This window comes from Gallus gallus, chromosome Z, assembly GCF_016699485.2.
Source record: "Gallus gallus isolate bGalGal1 chromosome Z, bGalGal1.mat.broiler.GRCg7b, whole genome shotgun sequence".
Taxonomy (NCBI): domain Eukaryota; kingdom Metazoa; phylum Chordata; class Aves; order Galliformes; family Phasianidae; genus Gallus; species Gallus gallus.
The window spans coordinates 71,146,270-71,165,938 of record NC_052572.1 but is presented as its reverse complement, the minus strand read 5'-3'; the positions used below and the strand labels follow the sequence as shown (position 1 = coordinate 71,165,938).

The following is a 19,669-nucleotide window of genomic DNA, read 5'->3' as shown; positions in this document are numbered from 1 at the left end:
CGGTCCCGTATCCGGCGCTTTTGAGACGGCGCCGCCCCGCCCCGGAAATCGGGTTCGAGGGGGAGCACCCAATAGGAGCGGGAGGCGGAGCTCGCCGAGCCAGTCAGCGCCGCCGGCCTCGGCCTCGGCTCGGCCCCGCCCACCTCCCGGCCGTCCCCTCAGCCAGATCTACTCCCACAGAGCTCCACGGCGCTTGCGCCGGGCTGTGGGCGCTTGAGATGGGAGTGCGCGAGCTTTCGCGTCACGTGAGGCGGCTCCGCTGAGCTCATTGGTGCGGCGCGCTGAGGCACGCGGCTGGTGGCGAGCTGGGGGCTCGCGCGCGGTAAGGCTGCGTTGCCATGGGGACGGAGCCCGCCCTGCGCGGGAAGGCCGGGGGGGGGGGGGGGGCGGCGAACGGCGCGTCCCGTCCCGTCCCGTCCCGTCCCGTCCCGTCCCGTCCCGTCCCGTCCCGTCCCGTCCCGTCCCATCCCGTCCCGGTAACGCGCTGTCTGTTTGGCCCCGCAGCGTGGCGATGCGTGCGTGCTGGCTGGTGGGGACGGAGGAGCGCGGCCTGCGCGTGCCGCTGCCGCACCTGGCCGCCGTGGTGCTGGGCCGCGGGCCGCGCACCCGCATCGCCGACAGGAGGTGCTCGAGGCAGCAAGGTAAGGCCGCGCCTCCCGGCTGCGCGGGCCGGGCTCGTGCTGCGATAGCGAGCGCGCGGAGAGGGTTTCCGTGAGCTCAGTTTCTTTCTTACATTTTGTTGCATGGAGGGGGCAGGCGTGAGCCGGCTGTGCGGGTTGGTGGGGCGGAAGTCTTGTTTCAGTGCATTCACGGCAGCCTCTGTCCCAGAGGCAGCAGGAGCTGAAGACACACAAGCGTTTCCCACAGGCGCTCCGTGGGCAGAGACGTGGCCTTTCTGCTTTGTAACTCCTTGTTCTTCCTTTTCAGTTCTGTTGAAAGCAGACTGTAACAAGGGGTATGTCACGGTTAAGCAGGTATGTTTTTAAGCAGTTTTTCAGTGTTTCTAATACTGGCCTGTTACGCTTGAAGTTCACAAACGCTGCCAATGTCCATTCCCATCCCAGATTATGGAGGTCCTGGAGCTGTTTTGTGGCCAGCAGAAGTTCACCAAATGGTCCCCAGAAGGGATCTGTTTTCTGTCTGTGTGTCTCAGCGCAGGAGGGCACAGCCTCCAGCTGTACTGCTGTCCTGCAGCGGCAGTGAGCACTGTGAATCCTCACCATGGGCTTCTCCAGGCTCTGAGATGTGCAGATCTTCAAGTTCTTCCCCTAAACAGAGTGACTTTCCTGCTGATCGTTAGCCTTGTATTTCTAAAGTTAACGCAGCCCTTTGTTTGAAGTCACAGCGGTTCTGTATTGAAGGGACTGGACTGGTGTAGAGGGTTTTTGCTTTGACGACTGATCACTTCTAGGGAGGGGAGGGATGTGAGGCAGCACAGAAGGCACTCGCATGTTACTAACAGGATGGATGTAGGGCTGCTCTTACTGACAATGACTAGTATGCCTGAGATTATGTGAAGGGAAAATGTTCTGGCCTTTGGTGTAGGGGCACATGGAAGTCCCCACAGAACCAGCATCCGTGTGGGTAACACAACAGCTTGTTCTGTTTTGTCTTCTGATCTTCCATCACAATGTCTGCCAGTCCTCAGTGAACACTGGGCCCCCTCAGTTTTCTGGTGTATTGTGCAGCAATCTCACTGTTTCACCAAAGTCAGTCTCCACCACAATTTGAATGCAATGTTACTGCTGTTTCAGAGCCATGAGTACTTTCTGGCAGTGGACATTAGCGTACTTGCACTGCCAGCTCTGGAGTTGCTTCCCAGTGTGGGGTTCCAGCAGCCAGTGGCTAAGTAGCACGTTAGGCAGGGAGAGGTGCTTTGTTTGAGTGTAACTGTGGCACTGTAGGATGAGGAGGTTCTGGCTGTGATCGGGCAGGCGGTCCATCAGGTCGAAGACGAGGTGATGAGAGCTGTGGTGCTGTCTTGTGAAATAAGCAGGTATCTGACAGACAGGGTTGAACACGACAGAGTTTATCAGTCAGAAGCAAGAACTGGTTTTTTAGAACTTATTTTATGTATAAACATTAACCAGAAGCACTTAGCTGAAGGCAGGGACTCCTTTCCTGGGATCATCTGCATCGTCAGACAAAATCTGTTCAGTCCATGTAGGTTGCCCATGCCATGTTGTGGTATCAGGTAAAACTGAGGCAGAGGAAAAAGCAGTGCTTTTCCATTACTAGCTAAACGTCAGTAGCTTCTGAGTTTTTAAAACATTGTTTTGGGTGGAAAATAATTTTAGAGTTGCATAGGTCCATAAAATTGTGAAATGAGAGGGAAAAGCCAGTTTTGATCTTGCTGACCTGAGTCTCTGCTATTAAAAAGTCATCAGAATTTTTTGTTTTTGTTTTTGCAAGTGTGGCATGCAAAATTAAAAGCATAAAAATGTACTTCAGCCTGTATATACTTGGCACAAGCTGAGGTGGGCAGAGAGGTTTAGTGTCACTCCGAGGAGCGGGGCAGTGTTCTCACTGGCTGTGTTTGAACACAGTCACACATGGACTGGGCAGTGGTTATCACATCTGGCCTGGGAAACAAGGACAGGCTGGGAGCTGATCCATGTGCAACAGTGTCCTCTGAGAGCTCAAGTAAACTTTTTTCCTAGTTTCTCTTTTCATTTCACAGGAGGGAGTGCATTGCAAGTGTTGGCAGCGTGCTGGGGTTAAATGAGAGCCAGCTGCTGTGAGCCCAAACAGCCATCACTTTAACTGAGCTACAAGAGCAGACTTATGTATTTGGAGGTAGATGTGTTGATGGGACAGCATTCAGTAGGTGCTGGATAGAAAACAAAATATAGTGAAAAAGAAAAGAGAATAAACAGAAAATAATTTGAACTCAGGAAGCTTTCTGGGGATTGCTGGATTGAAATAATTTGTTAAAACTGCTGTTATTTTTTCAGAAATAATTGTTGCTAAATCTGTGGCTTGTGTCCTAATGGCTGCAGTTCCAAGACTGGTCATTGCCAGGTGCTGCTAATCTTGAACTTGCCAGAATGGGATGGGGCAGAGTGAAAACCAAGCACATTAGCTTTACAGCATGGTGATACTCTGGGGCAGCTGGCCAGTAGCTGCTGGTGATTTCAGTTACAACATCAGCTTTTTAAATAATTTTTCTCTCTACCAAAGATAGGGGTCAACCCAACTAGTGTGGACTTGGTGGATGTTGGCAAGGATGAAGAGGTGAAAATGAGGCCAGGCCAAGTTCTGCATATTGTGAATAAACTTTACCCCTTCGTGGTGCAGTTTGGTGAAGAATCAGAAGAAAGTGTTATGGAAGCAGAAGAGAAAATACAAACTGAAAAGAGGCCATGTGAGGACTCCTGTGAGAATGATGATATAGAAAATGTGCCCAAAAAGGCAAAGAAGATGGAGGTGGTGGATACACAAAGCAGTTCTGCAGACCTCAGGCCGAGCAAGAGCAGTGTATCTCCACATGAAGGGACAACGAGCAGAAAGGCAAGTGTATTGGTACCAGTACTTCTGCTGTTTCTCCTGGAGTTGTCTCCTCCATCAGAGGATTTTCATCTTTACTTCTGTAGGTGCTACCTACGGGGAACTTCTCAGGTGAACCTGGGTCCTAGGAGTGTTCAGAGCATGAGTTGTCACATACAAAGGCAAAGGTCTGCTCCTGATGTCATATAGTTCCTGAGAGCACAGCTTGGATCCCATGTTAACCTGAGCTGGGGTGTGCTAAAGTAATGAGCTTGCTTTAGCAAGTGAGGTCTTAAACTCTGGTTCCTGCTGCAGTTTCTTCTGGAAGAGCAGAGCTCTGCTTAGCTGGAGTTGCACAGTGTGCAGGCTCTTGAGATGAGATCTGCTCTCTTACAGATAGAACAGTGGTGATCTAAAAAGCTTACACAAAGAAAATGGAACATCTTGACCTTTTTTTCTTTTTTTTTCTCCCCCCCCTTTTTTTTCGTGCTGTTTGAATGACCTGCTGGGTCGTTTCTTAAGGTGGAACCATATTTATGTTCATGTTGCCAGCCACCGTCTTCTGAAAGGAAATTTTTAGCCCTGCTGACATGGGCAAAATGCAGAAGTCTGTTCATACAGTAAGAGTGCAGGACCAAATTTCAGTCAAAGATTCTGGTGGGCTGACCACTTATGTCACTGCTGACCTCATGCTGATTATATTAGGATCAGATTTGGGTGCTACGATCAGAGAAAGATGGCTATTCAGTGTTTCCCTGTCAGTACTGGAATAACATTTGAATGTCTTGCTTTGTAAGAATGCCATGAAGATCATCATTGGAAGTGCGTGTGAAGCGCTCTGAATAGATAAAATACTACGTATTTCTAAAATGTGCACTCTGAGCATCTTTTACTAGGAGTTGGATAACAAAATTAAGAAATAATCTGGTAATTCTGGCTTGATTCTCCAGTACTTTTGTTGTTGTCTTTACAAGCCACTCTGTCTTGCACAGTATTGAGAGAGAAATACTCCCCAGAGTAGGGCCAGGCACCACAACAGTGCTTCTTTGTTCTGTGCAGAGCAACATGTGATGAGACAGTAAATGGTGATCCTCGTACCTCCTCTGGCCCTTGTGATGCATGAAGCAGCAGGTCTTGTAGTAAAATGGTCTGTCATCGTTGGTAATCAAGGTCTGTGGTGTAATATATGCATGTGAGCTAATAAGTCCAAGCAGATCTAGAGCTCATTGTTCTTAAGTTTACAGCTTAAAATGTTAAGATTTTCAGGTTAAAATGTACAAGAGTAGCTTCGTGGGTCAGTTGGATGGAGGGTTGTGTTGGTGTTCATAGAAAAGAAACGATCCACCTGTCGTTCTTGTGGTATCACTGCAGTTCCAATGAAAGTATCTAACAAAATGTTTTAAAATACATAGTTAGATTGTTAATTCTCTTATAAAATTGTGTTTTTTTTCCTTCTTTCTATGTTTTAGGAACATTTAGGACACTGGAGTCAAGGTCTAAAGAGCTCCATGCAAGATCCGAAGGTGCAGGTGGGAAGTATACACTTGTACTTCACAGTACTTTATGTCTGAGACAGTGAGCATTCTTCTTTCCTTCAGCAGTTTACATGAATAATGTGATTAACTGGGGGATTGTTGCACAAGAGCTGCATCTGATAGAATTTGGGAGTCTTTCTTATGCAGATTTTGTGCAGTGTCAGAACTTCCTTATCTTGGGGCTCCCTACAGTGTCAAATTTGTCCAATGTTTTAAAAGGGTTGCAGGGAGAGCAGGTGCACAACACGGCTGCTTTAGCGTGGAAACCAATTAAAACAAGGCTGTGGTTTAAAGCTGAGATTCCTATTTTCTGGCAGTCAGCACTGTTGTATTTCCAAGTGTGGTGCAGCTTCATCATTTCCAGTAAACTGTAACTGTGCAGCACCTGGGCAGCAGCTGACAAGATGTGACCTCTGGCTCCTTCTCTGCTCCATTTCCTCACGACTGCAGGAGTTTCCTAGGTGCCTTCTTTCAACCTTCTATAGATGCTCTAGGTGCCTCTCTTGTCCTTTGCTTCCTTGTGTCTACGTCATGCCTTTCTTTGAGCTTTGGGTCCAGTCTGACCACGCAAGCCATTGTGTGTTAGAGTTGAGATGGTCTCCAAAGCTGAGGACTCCCCAGCCAAAATAGGCCCCCCAGGAGATTATCATCCTTAGGCTGAAAATAATTTCTGATCACCCATCAGAATGTCCCAGTTTCTTATTTTCCTTTTTTTTTTTTTTTAATAATTCAGGTGTCTGTCAACAGTTTCAAATGAGTCTGTCGGGAATGATAAAGCTATCAAAATATTTGCTTACCTTTTAAACACGAAGCTCAATCTTCACTCTTTAAGTAGAGGTTCCCATAGCACTTAAGAAGACAGTGTTCTCTTGACCCAAAAGATGAGCAGTTCTTAAAACTGTTCTTTAAATGCTAGAACGCAGTAGCTGTGGCTTAGTGTTAGCTTCGTTAGTTGTGGTTCAGAACTAAATATATAAATAACAGGGCTCCCACCTTTGCTTCTTGAACATACCTTACAGAAAGGACAAAATACTTTTTTTTTTTCTGGAAGCAGGTGCTGACAGTTGTCTTGATTCTGTTTGCGTGTGCAAAGACCAAAATATGATACGGCCTAGACTTGCTGCTGGAAGTCAGCATAGTGATTTGTGTGCTGATAAAATTTTAATCTTCCTTCCTGTAGAGCAAGACTGATCAGCTTGGCATATAAACATACAAAAAGAATTAGCAAAGATGAACAGAGACATCGTCCCGTCTCTCACCAGCAGACTTGTTGCTAACAGAGCAGAGAGAGGGCATGCAGTTTCTGCTTCAGAAGCTGACAGATATTTCTTGCCATGGGCAGGCTGCACTGCCCTGCTCTGCTCTCCACATGCTTTGATGCTGTTTCTCTTGATTAACTGCATCTAGTTGATGCACAGGGCAAAAAAAAAAAAAAGTTAAGAGGAAGGAGGGCTATAGAGAACAGGTTTCTGTCTTTGTGTGAATGATCTTTAGAAGTAGCATCTTGAGTGGCATCGACTGAATTAGCTTAGATCCTAAGGTTTTGGCTTTGAAATGCTGGGGGAGGTGTACAGCGCTGGGTGCTGTGCTGCACCTCTGAGACTTGTGTTCCACCACAGAGCATAAGGAGTCCACTCGTATGTGCTCTGCACTGAGTGTGGTACCATCACTGTTGTTGCAGTGCCCACAAAGCTTGGATGTGGGCTGATGGAGGGAGGGATCCTTGACCGCACTGGTCATGAGTCTAGGTTATTTTCTAGAGAGTTCACGTTGGCTTGTAGTGGTGCCTAAAGTATTTCTTGTGAATAAGAATAGAAAGCTTTTTCCTTAAAGGAAAACTCCAGAACATCTCCTGTATGCTGGATGCTTGGTGTGGTAGAGAAGCGCGCACTGGACTAGCATGGTTCCAGCCAAAGTCATGAAGGAAAACACCCTGCTGCTCAATATTTCTCCCGTGTGGGAACTCTTCCTGGCTTTTTGTCCTGGCAGTCACAGTTCCACTAGCAACACATACATGTGCTCGAGGACTTCTGCAGCCATGATGGGATGTGCAGATGAACGGCACCTCAGAGCTCAGTAAATACAGCGCAGAAAGGGACATTTAACTTCAGTAAATAATCAAGTTTCTTGTTTTGCTAGGTTTATAAGGACGAGAAGACTGTAGTCATCAAGGATAAATATCCCAAAGCACGTTACCACTGGCTTGTATTACCGTGGGACTCCATTTCAAGCCTCAAATCAGTCACCAGAGAGCATCTTGGACTCTTGGAACATATGCATGCAGTTGGGCAAAAAATGATTCAACAGTGCCCTGCCAAAGAAAGCCTGGAGTTCCGTCTGGGTTACCACGCCATTCCCAGCATGAGGTAAGCCCTGTGGGAGCCATCAGGCGGACACCCCGCTTTCCTGGATGTGCAGAGCTGGGTCTGGGTGGTGGCACAGCATCAGCACCATCCCCGCAGACACTCAGGTTTGGTTCTGGGTCCCGTGGGTGCTGCTGAGCCGCCGCTGTCGGTGTGTGTGCTGGCTCCAGTGGCGCAATCGGTTAGCGCGCGGTACTTATACAGCAGTACTGAAGCCGAGCAATGCCGAGGTTGTGAGTTCGAGCCTCACCTGGAGCACAGTGCTTTTGCCCTACCCACAGCACAGGGGTTTGGGGCTGCATTTAAGGTCATTGGCTTCCTTCCACCCCAAGCTATTCTGTGGTAGTAGCGGGCTCTGTAAGTTTCTTGCATCGGCCGGGAAACACCTGTAGGGTTCCCCAGAGAGTTTGCCAACTGCTGGGTGCTAGCACACTCCTCCATGGTGTTTATCTGGGATCAGAGGAACTCTTAAGCCTGCACAGCCCAGCCTGACACTGAGCAAGAATTTTAATCGCGTGTGTAAATAAGTGACGTTACAGTGCCCAAATGCCTGCAGAGGATTTGGCTGTTGGCAGAGGATTTGGCTGTTGGTATTCCTGAGTTGCTCTCCGATTCCTGGAGTATGCTATGAGTTACTGCTAAAGTGTCCAGATGCTCTAGAAAGATTAATCCTTTTGTTTATTAAAACCACTTTGCTTTTCTGGAAACTAGCAGGAATGCAGACTGTAGTTAGAGGCAAATGGAATGTGCAGGACAGTGGTGTTAGCTATCTAAGTGAAAGACTTAGCACGCAATAGAACCTTGAAAACACAGGCTGTGTTTTTTCTGTGTCAGGGTTGTGGGTCACAAGGCTGACCCTTAGGACTGATCTGTAAGACTGGCAGTCTGTCTCTTTCCAATCATGTTTGCAACTGATACTACTGCGAGAGAACTTCACATATTAACACTTCTTTTTTTTTCTGTCTTATCTATGTGATCTGTTGTAGTCAGCTGCATTTGCATGTAATCAGCCAAGATTTTGACTCCCCTGCTCTGAAAACCAAAAAGCATTGGAACTCCTTTACCACAGAATACTTCCTAAACTCCGAAGGTAATTATTAGAAAAGGTGTTTCATAACGTAATCATGTTTGTGGGTTCTGACTTTTGAGCTTTTTTCCCCAGAAAAGGCAATAGCCATAAATTCTATTAAAATGAGTGAAAAGCTGTATGTGATTTCAGATATTGAGGAACAGCAGTAAGTGGAAGTCAGCCAAATCGTGTGGTTGGTTTAAATAAAAATGCAGTAATGACATGCGATGCGTGTTGAGCAGTGTGTGGATTCGGTAGTGCCACACATCTCACAGTGTTTCATGGTCCCAGTACCTCCTTTCTGATTTCATTTCAGAAGTGATAGAGATGGTACGAAGCAAGGGAAAAGTAACGGTGAATGATCAAGCCTCTGAACTTCTCAAACTGCCCCTGAGATGCCATCTCTGCAAACAACAGCTATCCACTATCCCACAGCTAAAGGAACATCTAAAGAAACACTGGACAAAATGACTACCAAAAAATCATCTGGCAACCCATGTGCTCAGATTTCAGGACAACACAAAGACCTCAGGGTTGAAGGGACGCATATGATTTTTGTTAACTGGAGTGGGAAACAAGATACGGGAAAACATAACGTATTAACAGCAGCATATTAACATTGTCAGAGCTTAGACAAAAAGAATACAATAAAATGACTTCCGATTTCAGAGGTGTTCGCGGCTTTGTTGTGACAGTGCCCCACTGTACTGCGTGTGAATGGAAGTCTGGAACAAGTGCTTTGTTTGGATGGATTCATTTTAATTCGGAGCCTGCAGTTCTGCACCTAGATGTAGGCTTCAGCAGAGGAGGGGAAGAAGTGATGATTTATTGGTTTGCGATTGCTTGGCTGCTTATTTTGAGCATGGCACTGAAATGGTAGCATGGTCCAGTGCTGCTGTGGGTTTCGGTGAGTCTTTATGCTTTTGATTGTTAAGTGAACTCCCAGATGGGCAGCAGATCATTAGTAATAGAAATCTGTTCCTGGGCCCAGAACTGATCAGCAGGGTTGAAATTCACTGTAAGCCCAGCTTTGATTCATTAAGATACCCTCTGGGTGAAATGGCTTTCGGCGAAAGCACACAGAGCTCTTCTTTATACAAGGAAACCACTTTTTTCTAAGTGTTCATTATGTATTTCTCTGGGAGAGAGTGTTCCTTGCTTTTGTGTCTGTGAGAAGTGCTGTTCCTGCATACACTGATGGGCCCACGTGTGACCCTTTTGCTGCTGGAAGAGAATTGAGACTTTCCTGTAGTGACATGGAGGGTGTAAGAGCGAGTGTTTGGCTGTGTCCTCATTACAAACACTGCTCGCACTTTCTTTAGTTCTTGCTGACATTAGAAATAGTACACGTAGTCTTCATTTAGAAAGCATGACTTCTTAAAACCCACAAGGAGAAAAACCATTAAAGAGAAAAGATCAGTACAGGGGTTTGTTTTTGACACAGATGAGGGATACGCTTGGTTCCAGAGGTGAAACAGTGCTAATGCACAGCAGTAGAAACTACTTCAGATCAACGGTAATTGTAAATTGTTGGAGAACTCATCTTATGTGCCAGAGAAGTCAGGAAGGAAATCCATCTGTCGTTCTTTTCCCTTCTTTCAGTTTAAAACCGTTCCCCCTTGTCCCACCACTATCATGCCACATAACAAGTTGGTGCTCCTCCTGTTTGTAGGTACCCCTTCAAGTACTGGAAGGCTGCACTGAGACTGTTTCCATGCATTATTTTGGACCAGATTTGTCTACCAAATTTGAAAACCCAAATCCATAAAAAAAAAAAACCTGCTATCTACTGCAGTCTTTTCGTTGTCATTTGCTGTCTTAAGACTTCATGCTCAGAGAACCTCTTTCCAGCCTCATCAACACCACCTGTAAATAGGCTTAAGCTATTGACCTCGAAACAGCGAAAAGTAAGGTCAACTCTAGTGCTTTATGCAACACTGACAAAGGACTGCTCCACCACTGCTCTTCAACAATTGCAGGTCAGCACAGTGCGTACGGAGCAAGCCCTCGAGCCCCCATCAGCACAATGGCTTTCTCATACCAAGAAAACAACAACCTGCAGCTCTAGGCGTGCTAATGCCGTGCAGCAAGAATACAGCCCACTGCTCAGATACAAGAAGTACCTTGCTGCTGCTAGCACTGTTTGCAGTGCCTAGCCAATAGGCTTTCATCAAACTGAAAAGCTGCCAGGCCAAAATCAACCAAGGGGAAGGAGGGGGCAGGGGGGGCTTCCTCCTGAAGCAGTATCCAGCCTTGCCTGCTGAGCTTGTCCCCTTCCTCTGCTCCCTGGACTGTTGCTGTAACTTGTCCTGTCAGACTGCAGAACTATTCAGTAAAAACTCATTCTCAGGTGTAGATTTACACCAGTTTTCATCTGAAAAGGTTCTGCAGTAACATGCAGAATAAGCATGGTACAGCTGCTGACCTGCCAGTGCCATCAAACATCCTCATATACGCAGACCTCCCTGCTGCAAGATCCCTATGGCAGTGACGGCTGCTACTGCTACAGCTTTCACTCTGATGCAACAAAATGATTCCGGTGAAAATTTCGTATTTCCAGCAACCAATTTCAGCAGAGAAAACTTACTTTTTTAGCAACAGCAGTTTGCTATTAGCTAAGACTTACTGGTGATGTAGCTAAATCAGCTTAAAATATGGCCTGCTTTCATCATCCACGGGAAGAAGTGACAACAGAGAACAGAACCCATGGAGCAGGGGGGGATTTGCTTCACTCAGAAGGGAGGGAAGAGTAGTGGCAGAGGTTGGATTTAGCCAGCAGCGCTCAGGGCCACACAGCCTCACAAACTATGGGTCAGAGTTACATCAGTTGGAAGGATCATTCACTTGCACAGCCACAAGACCAATACAGCAGGAATACCAACAATGTTTTAATAAAGGTGTAATGAAATATGAAAAGTAACAGTTCAGAGTCCACTGGGATTCCTTGACTTTTCATTACTGGAAAAGATGCAGTTTCCACTGTAGATTTTTATTGAGTTTTGGTGCAATTAGTAGTTCTGGATCTGAAAGGCAAAGGTGACAAATGTCAGAACAGAGAGTAACAGCAGTATGGTTTCCTCAGGACCTGTCATCTTGTCAGCTTGCCTTCTTTTCCACCAAAGAACACCGAGAAGTCTCAGACAGCATTGCCTCTCAGCCAATATCACCAGCCCACACTGAAGACTGCCCAGCAGAACTGCATGGGGAAACTGATGCCTTTGACAAATCAAGTCCTACCTCTGCTAAGTGAGATCATTTGGAATGAAGTGCAACAGCTTGTGACAGAAAGCAGGGCTCAGCTCATTCATCAGCAGCTGGGACATCTCCGCTTCACTGTCACACACAGCAGCCAGCCAGAGCTGTGGGCTGTACTTAAAAGGAGCCAGCCCAGGCAAGCAGCAGTGGGTTGGTCACATCCAGGGGTTTGTTACATTTTTTCCTGGCAGTTCCACTGCTAGGTGGAAAGAGGGAAGAGAAATGGCAGCTCTCTCAGCTTTAGAATTCTATCAGCTGTGAAGGCTTCAAGAAGGCTTCAAGGCTTCAGTGCCATGACATCCCATAGACTAACCTGCTCCTGAACCTGGCCTAGGTGCCAACATTCGACAAAAAGATAAATTCAGAAAGTACAAGCTTAATTACACTGCTATGAAAAGAGACTTCCAGTTCCCTCACAATATACAGAGGCTAAACACACAGAAATTCAGGAGCAGCATAACTCAGGCAGTAGTTTTAACACAGTACTTCCGAGCAAACAAAACCTTATTAAGTAGGCTGCTCACTTGCTAAAAGGAAGATGACACCATAACATAAAGCAATAAACTCCTACAGATGAAAAACACTGCAATGCTGCTGGCCACAATGATGCTTCACAGTCACACCTAACCAGGAACCTGAACTCACCTTGTACAGCAGGAACCACCATCCTCTTCTGCTGATAGGCAGCCATGATGCTGTTTGCAGTTGAGTTGGGTCCCAGGACCTGTGAAGAAGCAATACCCATGTTCAAACTGGCACAAAGCAAGTCCCAAAGTAAGGATGCCTACACAGAAAACTGCTGACAAGAGTGGAAGGAGTTCGCTACAGGAGGTCTCACAGTTTAAAACAATCAGAAATATGGGATCAAAGCCCAGTAATGTCTCAGAAAAACAAAAGGAGAGGCAGAAATACAGGACTGCTGTGAGACAGCTTCTCAAAACACAGAATCTCCATCTCAGCACTTCTTTACCTTGCTTTAAGTGTCACACATTGGCAGAACTACTTTCATTACATGTACCAGCAACATTTAAAGTTCACTGGGGAGCCTCAGCATTCTATCACATTCAGTGGTTTTAAACTGCCCTTAAATGGGCAGATTAATCTGTGGTTACAGAAAAGATACTGGGGAATGCTTTGTGTTCACCTCGAATGCTCAGAAACTATTTTGGATATTTTACTTTGCAAGACAACTAGTAGCATCACAGAATGGCCCGGGTTGGAAGGGACCTCAAGGATCATGAATCTCCAACCCCCCTGCCAGGCAGGGTCACCAACCCCCCTTTACTAGACCAGGCTGCCCAGGGCCCCATCCAACCTGGCCTTGAACACCTCCAGGGATGGATGGGGCATCCACAGCCTCTCTGGGCAGCCCGTTCCAGCACCTCACCACTCTCCTTGTAAAGAACTTCCCCCTAACATCTAACCTATATCTTCCCTCTTTCAACTTAGTTTTCTAATTATGTGTAAAGCTGAAGCCCAGAAGCGTGACATAACCCATCTACTTGCAGTATACTCCTCATGGTACACTGGTTCAGACTACCATGACCAGTCTGTTAGCTGTTTGTCTCAAGACACTAAGGGTGAGCAACCACTATTCCATTACATAAAATTCTATGCTAAAATTTAACCACTTGGTCTAGAAAATAAAACAGTGTTCCTCTGCTCCATAGGAAGCTGTATCTGTCATACATTTTATACTGCATATTGATTTGGAAGGTGCAGCGCTCCAATACACTGCACAGAGTATTTGCTTAAGCACTGTAGAAAAAGACAGACTTGGAAAGCCAGGGAAATATTCTGTATTCTTTAGTGGAGAACACAAAACACTACCAATTGCTTGGTATTGTACAGCAGACATTACAGGTGATAAGGACAAGCACAGACCGGGTTGAGAGAACTCTGCTGCAAGGCTGGAGTCCAGATTTCTGGGATTGAGGCCTCCATCAACTGCAGAACTTCTTCCAGGGCTTGCTGCAGCCCCTCAGCCTGCTCATCAAAACCAAACAGCACAAGCTGCTTCAGAAGGATGTGTACGTCTCCTGCAGGAGGAACAGAAGCACAAACAGTGTGCTAAATAACACAGGTGTGCTAAATAAACAGCAGTGCTGTTCTGGTATCAAGGCACAGGAAAGAGCTGCAAATCAGAACTGGTTCTCCTGCTCCTACCCAGACACTGCTGTGTCTCAGTACAAATGTGAGCCAATCCTGTCTTGGCACTGAGAAGTTCTCATGTTCCTGAACTTGCAAATGAGCAGAGCTCGCACTGTTAGGTGCTCCTCCCAGCAGAGGCAGATAAACCAAATTCAGGTCCACCACAGACAGCTTATGTACTGTGAAGCTCCACTCCCCAGCATACCCATTAGGAACAAGAGGGAGCACGCTGCCCCAGTTGTCTGTGCTCTGAAGTTAGAGAGCAGATTAAAATCACCATATCATACCCTTCACAGAATCAACGGCACGGACGTTTTCTCCCAGAACTTCCAGAAGGGCCATGTCTTCAAAAGGACTCCCCTCTTTCAAGCTGTATCTCTTGCGCTCGGCCTTGCGGCGGTTCTTTGAGGATCGCCTAGGAAAGGAGGATGCTTAATTTTACTGTGCACAGCACGGGGTCAGTCTGAAGGAAAGTCAGCAATGTTCGTGCAACTTCTCACTTGGTTCCCGAAACTCTTCAGTAAGAAGGGGCTGCCTGCAGGCTGATTTGTCTGTGTCAATCTTTTCAATAATACTCCACCAGTGTACTCTGTGGTCGTGGAAACACAATTCAGTACCTGGGCTGGGAAGCTGTACAATCTCATCTCCTCTGTGTTCCAGCAAGGTGAAAGCATTGGTCCACGTACAACGTAAGTTAAATTGTTTGACAACAGTCACTAGCAGGTGAACTTCACTTACCACAATTTGGTGTCAGAGTCTGCACTTGCCTTTGCACGTTTTCATTTCTGCCATCCCCTCTATCTGTGCACTAACACAGTTCAGCTCCTGATCCATTATCACAGGAAAGCAACTTCTTATCATGAGTCAGTAACTTAATGCCCCAGTATGATCATCTCACTCTGATACAGATAAGATGAATATTAAGGATGTATTTTCTTCCCCGTTTAATCTGAGCCACAGCCAGCGCCCCGAGAAGCCCAAGCTTTTTTCCACAACTGCACCTTTTCCACATTTCAGATAGGTAATTCAGAAGTGGAACCACAAACTACATCAGTCTTTAACACAGCCACCTGATACTGCAGCTTATGTTAAAAGCGCTCAAAAGCAACAAAGAAACCCACTGTGGAAATAGAATAGTTATTACATTGAACAATAACCCCCAGTTAGGGCGGTGAGGTGCTGGCACAGGCTGACCAGAGAAGCTGTGCCCCATCCCTGGAGCTATTCAAGGCCAGACAGCCTGGGCAGCCACGTTGGGAGGAAACTCTGCCCATGCAAGGGGTTGGAAATGGGTGGGCTTTAAGATTACTTCCAACCCAAACCATAATTCTATTAACTACTAGAAATGCAAAACTTAAGACAAAAACAAGAAGCCCTTTGCACAAGCTGTTAATTTTTGAGAAACTGCCCATTTCCTGTGCTGAGCCTCCTACAGTCAGCTATTTTGGCAGCATGCCGGTTGCCTACAGAGACAGCTCCTGCAGAGTCTGTGCTCACAGCTCCTCTGCTGGTCATCCTGTTCCTGCTGCACTACCAGCTTCTGGCATTTTCTGCTCTATCTCTCCCAGTAAGAATTAAAATAACCAAGAAATGCCTGTGATCAAAGCAGCTTCAAGACATGTACAGCTGCTAGGAGGAGCGTGCCAAACATGAGTAAGCTGCCTCCCAAACAAAGGCTGATGCCACACCAGCCACCATCTAATCTAAAGGCAGATACCTACGCTGATATTCTTGAATTGCTGTGTGAATATCTGCTGCTCATGTCGCTGGGTGTCACAACACTGCTGGTTTCAGACAAAAGGTCAAATTCTGGGCAATACGGTGCTTCATAATCTGCAAAACATATTAACAACTGTCACAATATGGGAAAAGGTCACAGTTATTTCAGGCTTTCTCCCTGGGTAATCTATGTACTTTCTGGAAAAGGAGCCTTGCAGATTCATTGTACCTGCTGGCACATTGGAGCCCTGGGGCTTTCAAGACAACTCAGCCCACGAGAAGAAACAGAAATCGAGAGAACACTGCTCCTCTACCCTGGCAGGGCCTATGATTATTAAACAGCACAGTCAGAGGAATGACAGTCTCAGAGAAACACACCTGAACCAGAACGGAACATTCTGCTCTTAGAAAATATCCCCAAGCCTGTGTAAGCTGGCAGGTGAATTTGCATAGTTGATTCTTAGCATGGGCTGAGCACTATCCAACCCAGGTAAGCTGGCAGTACAGAGACAGCGCTGTCTCATTCTGAAGAGCTGTCAATGGCATTTAGCATTTTTATCCCAGGAAAGCTGTAACACGGGTAGTAATGAAAATAAAGGCATCTTTACGGAAGACTGAGGTCAAATGAACTACAGTCAGAGTGGTGGCTGAGACAAATGCTGTTTCTACAGTCGTAGATTCCACTGGAGGCACAAGAGCACAACTGCACAAGGGTATACAGGAACCACAAAAAATAACCAAAGAAAAGATGACCGCATTTACTAATGCAGGAGAAAGCCATATGCATTTCAATACCAACCCTGCAGGCTCTCACAGGCCTTCTCCTTCAGTTCTCGGACCACTTGCAGGCGACTCTTATGACGAAGAAATGCTGTTTTCTGGGAATCTAGGAACATCAGCTGACTTTTCTGAGCTGCTCAATAAAAAAAAAGCAGGTCCAAGATAAAAACACAAAGATTTGTACAAGGGAGTCAGAAAGCATTTTTACACAAGGAGCTCGAAGGAGCACAGTCTTTTAAGAACCTTGGAGATCAGCAGCAAAGCTGATAAAATAACTAGAGTGGAAAAAATTTGAAGCTTGTAGCACAGAAGGTCACCAACTTAGATGCATCTGCGTATGGAATGAATTAACTTGCCAGACAAGCATCTTTGGAACAAAAGTCTGTTTCTGGTAGAGTAAGAGAATGCTCTGCGGCCACGTCTTCACATTAATTCAGCTCAAGCTAAACAAAAATATTCCTCCGTTCATAGAACTCGCTACACATTGCATGAGAACAAAGAACATCCATTATCAGTTAATCATCCTTCCAGGACTGAAGAGAGGATAAAGATATAAAATAATTGTTTCAGTTTACTGGCCAGCTGGGTGGAATCAAAGCATCCTTCCACACAGCTTCCAGTTTTAGTGTGCTGTGGCTTTCTGCAGACCCAGTAAAGACCTTCATTCACCAGCAAAAACCAAGCAAGTCTCAGATTCTTGCACATATTCACCTTCTATTATGGCAGGTTTGAAGTTGGTCTCCAAAATATCCAGTCTATCATACTTGTGAATCTGGATCAGGAAAAGGAAATGAGGTATTATTTAAAGATGCAACCCGGATTCCATCCCTGTTCCTGCACACTAAAAAAAGTATTTCCGCTTCTTATAATCCAAACGTTTCTTGTTCTTCAGATATGAAATGCCTTACCAGTCTTAAAGCCTCTTCCCAGAAAGCCCCTTCTAAGAGTAGGATAACAGCCTCTTCACAGTCCTGTAAAGACAGAACAACCGTGTGCTGCTACTGATGCTAGTAACACACATTCAGGTAGCACCTACTCAGATGCACACCTCTACTAAGCAGTACTGCTCAGGACAGCACTGCTGTGACAGGTACTCCAAAGCACTAAAACTAAACATAAGGTTGACATTAAAAATAAAAGTCCCTTCCTAAGGGGAAGTCCCTCTGGAACTAAGTCTTCTTTATTCCAGCACTCATGCTTCAGATCTCTGAACCAACGGCTTTTCATACCAAAGCAGAGGCAACATCATGAGTAGAAAACCTGGCAACAGAGCCAGGTTTTCCATCCATCCCCTGCTCACTGTACCACCTGGATCTGCACTGTTCTCCCAGAGTGACAGTTCCATAACGGACAGTTCCATAACCAGCACGCATTGAGCCATATCTGGCACCGGAGAACAGAGGAAGAGGAGTACAGACAAGAGGGTAATTACATTACCTCAGTGTACTGCTCCAGAAGCATGGCTGCCTCTGCATGCTTTCTCTGCTCAACCAGTTTTCCTACAAGAGAAAGTGGAGGTCAGTTTTTCAGGAGCAGATGAATTTTCTACTACAAAACAACGAAGCTGAAGAACATTACATTCACTGCAGCACTTTTGATTTGCTTACATGCTTATTTAATTTGCTTGATAAAATAAGGACTGCATGATGTCACATCATATGCCTGTTGCCTGTGAAATTGCTGGTGCATGTTCCTCACTGCCACCTGAAGAACTTCTCCCTGGCAGTGTAAGATAGAAACCTCCTAAGAGGAAGGAGGCAGGATGTAAACAGGAAATCTCTCTTGAAAGCTTCAGCGTTTCACATAGACTAGCTATCTGTTGGGAGAAGATTGCCTCCTGCTCTCTGAGGTATAGACAGGAAGCACCAAATCTGTGAGGTTTGGGACTTCCAGCTCCCTAAAGGTCAGCACCAGCTTTGTTACTGACTTCTGTGCTACAGTGTAAGAGAGAAAGTGATACAGAGAACCAGAAGAAAGAAATTACTTGATCAAAGCAACCTCATCCAAGACAGCTTTATCTGCACCTCTTGCTAAATAACAGTTGTGATTTAAGAGATTCACTAGGAGAAGTGTCAAGACATGAACTTTCCAAATTGCATTTACTGACAGAAAAAAAGAAAATACTGAAATATCCAAATCTGGAAGACCACTCCCAGGACACGTACTCCCACTGTCTAGGGGATGTTTCATAAACTCTGCCTCTGAGTAAGCTAAAATCAGGATGATGCTCCACTCGTCTTTCTGAAATAGATGCCAGGTCCACAACACATCTCATGCACTCAGTGTGATGTTTTCTACTGAGCACAAACTCTAAGGCAATCCTTTTTTTTTCTTCTTTCCTTCTTTTTTTTTCCTGCAATAGGAACACAGATTGCTTTACAAATATCAGATGGCCCTGGCTGCCAGCAGGAATCAAGGAGTGAATATGAAGACGCAGAACTGAATTACCCAACAGCCTTTAAGCTCTGTGATCATGCAGTATTTATGTCAGTGATGTCCAAAGGCCTCAGTCATGTTTGACACTTTAAGGAATCTCCATTTACTGAGGCTAACCAAGGAAAAGGTTTGGTTTCAGCAACTGGTTGCAAGGAGAGTGCAAGAACCAGTCGGTCTGGGGCAATCAAGGCCACACCGAGCTTAGCAACTTCTGGGTGCCAAGCAACTCAGCTCCAGCATTTTCTGGTTCCAGTGAGAAACAAAGGCAATGTGCAATCACGCAAACCCTTGGGAATCACATGCCTAAAACACTGCTGAAGACTGAGGTTTTCACTGATTTTCAGCAAAAATCACAATGAAACAGAAATGAGAACAATCACTTTTGGTTTGCATACTTCCATCTTCTCAACGCCTACCTGCCATGGTCCGTGCCAGGCTGGAAAGCCTCTCCTTTGTGTAACCTAGCCGAGAGGCCATGCACAGGGCTTGCTGCCAGCTGCCACAGCTCAGAAAGGCATCCAATGCTTTTTCAAAGATGCCAGCCCGAGCAAGTATCAGTGCAGCATGTTCATAAAGCTGCTTCTGAATCAAATACTCCCCATATGCACTGCTGATATCCTGTAAGACAGGGACAAAAGAAAAGTAAGAAATTAGCTGCAGAGTCAGCAGCAGTCCTCCAGTAATAAAAATTATATGGCCATCACACCAGAGTCTTCTTCTGCCCTTCCCTGAGGAACATCCAGGCACAATGTTCCTGCATTTCAAACTTTGTATCGGCCCAAGGTTGATGATGAACACACGCAGAAATTTCACACAGAGCTGAAGGAAGAGACCCCAGAAGGTACCTAACTTTCCAAGCTGGGTATAGTACAGAC

General features: G+C 46.0%; 2 protein-coding genes and 1 non-coding gene across 5 annotated transcripts in view; 2 read left to right on the top strand and 1 right to left on the bottom strand.

Moving 5' to 3' along the window:
• The first annotated feature begins 267 nt into the window (after positions 1-267).
• Positions 268-9,121, top strand: APTX (aprataxin). 3 transcript variants are annotated; one of them, XM_015280583.4, is made up of 8 exons: positions 268-322; positions 505-641; positions 928-974; positions 3,298-3,510; positions 4,956-5,015; positions 7,161-7,387; positions 8,371-8,474; positions 8,770-9,121. In XM_015280583.4, exons 2-8 carry the CDS (start codon positions 512-514, stop codon positions 8,922-8,924), a joined length of 936 nt encoding a protein of 311 aa, XP_015136069.2. In that variant the 5' UTR covers positions 268-322; positions 505-511; the 3' UTR covers positions 8,925-9,121. The 3 variants fall into 3 exon arrangements, with proteins under 3 accessions (XP_015136069.2, NP_001280003.2, XP_046761144.1); NM_001293074.2 differs by having other exon boundaries at positions 3,181-3,510; XM_046905188.1 differs by lacking the exon at positions 268-322 and having other exon boundaries at positions 631-974; positions 3,181-3,510.
• TRNAI-UAU lies at positions 7,548-7,642 on the top strand. The gene is made up of 2 exons: positions 7,548-7,585; positions 7,607-7,642. It is a non-coding gene; the product is annotated as a tRNA-Ile (tRNA).
• A 2,196-nt stretch (positions 9,122-11,317) lies between the features above and the next one.
• The window catches only part of IKBKAP (inhibitor of kappa light polypeptide gene enhancer in B-cells, kinase complex-associated protein), a 32,166-nt gene continuing 23,814 nt past the window's right edge, over positions 11,318-19,669 (bottom strand). The window contains exons 27-36 of the mRNA XM_001231707.7: positions 19,211-19,412; positions 17,796-17,857; positions 17,267-17,329; positions 17,070-17,130; positions 16,378-16,491; positions 15,581-15,692; positions 14,147-14,274; positions 13,593-13,747; positions 12,354-12,432; positions 11,318-11,476 (exon numbers count right to left, since the gene is read on the bottom strand). Coding sequence (XP_001231708.3) covers positions 11,409-11,476; positions 12,354-12,432; positions 13,593-13,747; positions 14,147-14,274; positions 15,581-15,692; positions 16,378-16,491; positions 17,070-17,130; positions 17,267-17,329; positions 17,796-17,857; positions 19,211-19,412 — 1,044 coding nt within the window. The 3' untranslated portion in view covers positions 11,318-11,408. The remainder of the gene's footprint in view (positions 11,477-12,353; positions 12,433-13,592; positions 13,748-14,146; positions 14,275-15,580; positions 15,693-16,377; positions 16,492-17,069; positions 17,131-17,266; positions 17,330-17,795; positions 17,858-19,210; positions 19,413-19,669) is intronic.

Coding starts and splice junctions, on each gene's coding strand:
- APTX (XM_046905188.1), top strand. CDS start 744: ATGGAGGGGGCAGGCGTGAGCCGGCTGTGCGGGTTGGTGGGGCGGAAG. Junction 3,511..4,955: donor AAGGGACAACGAGCAGAAAG/GCAAGTGTATTG, acceptor TCTATGTTTTAG/GAACATTTAGGACACTGGAG. Junction 7,388..8,370: donor CACGCCATTCCCAGCATGAG/GTAAGCCCTGTG, acceptor GATCTGTTGTAG/TCAGCTGCATTTGCATGTAA.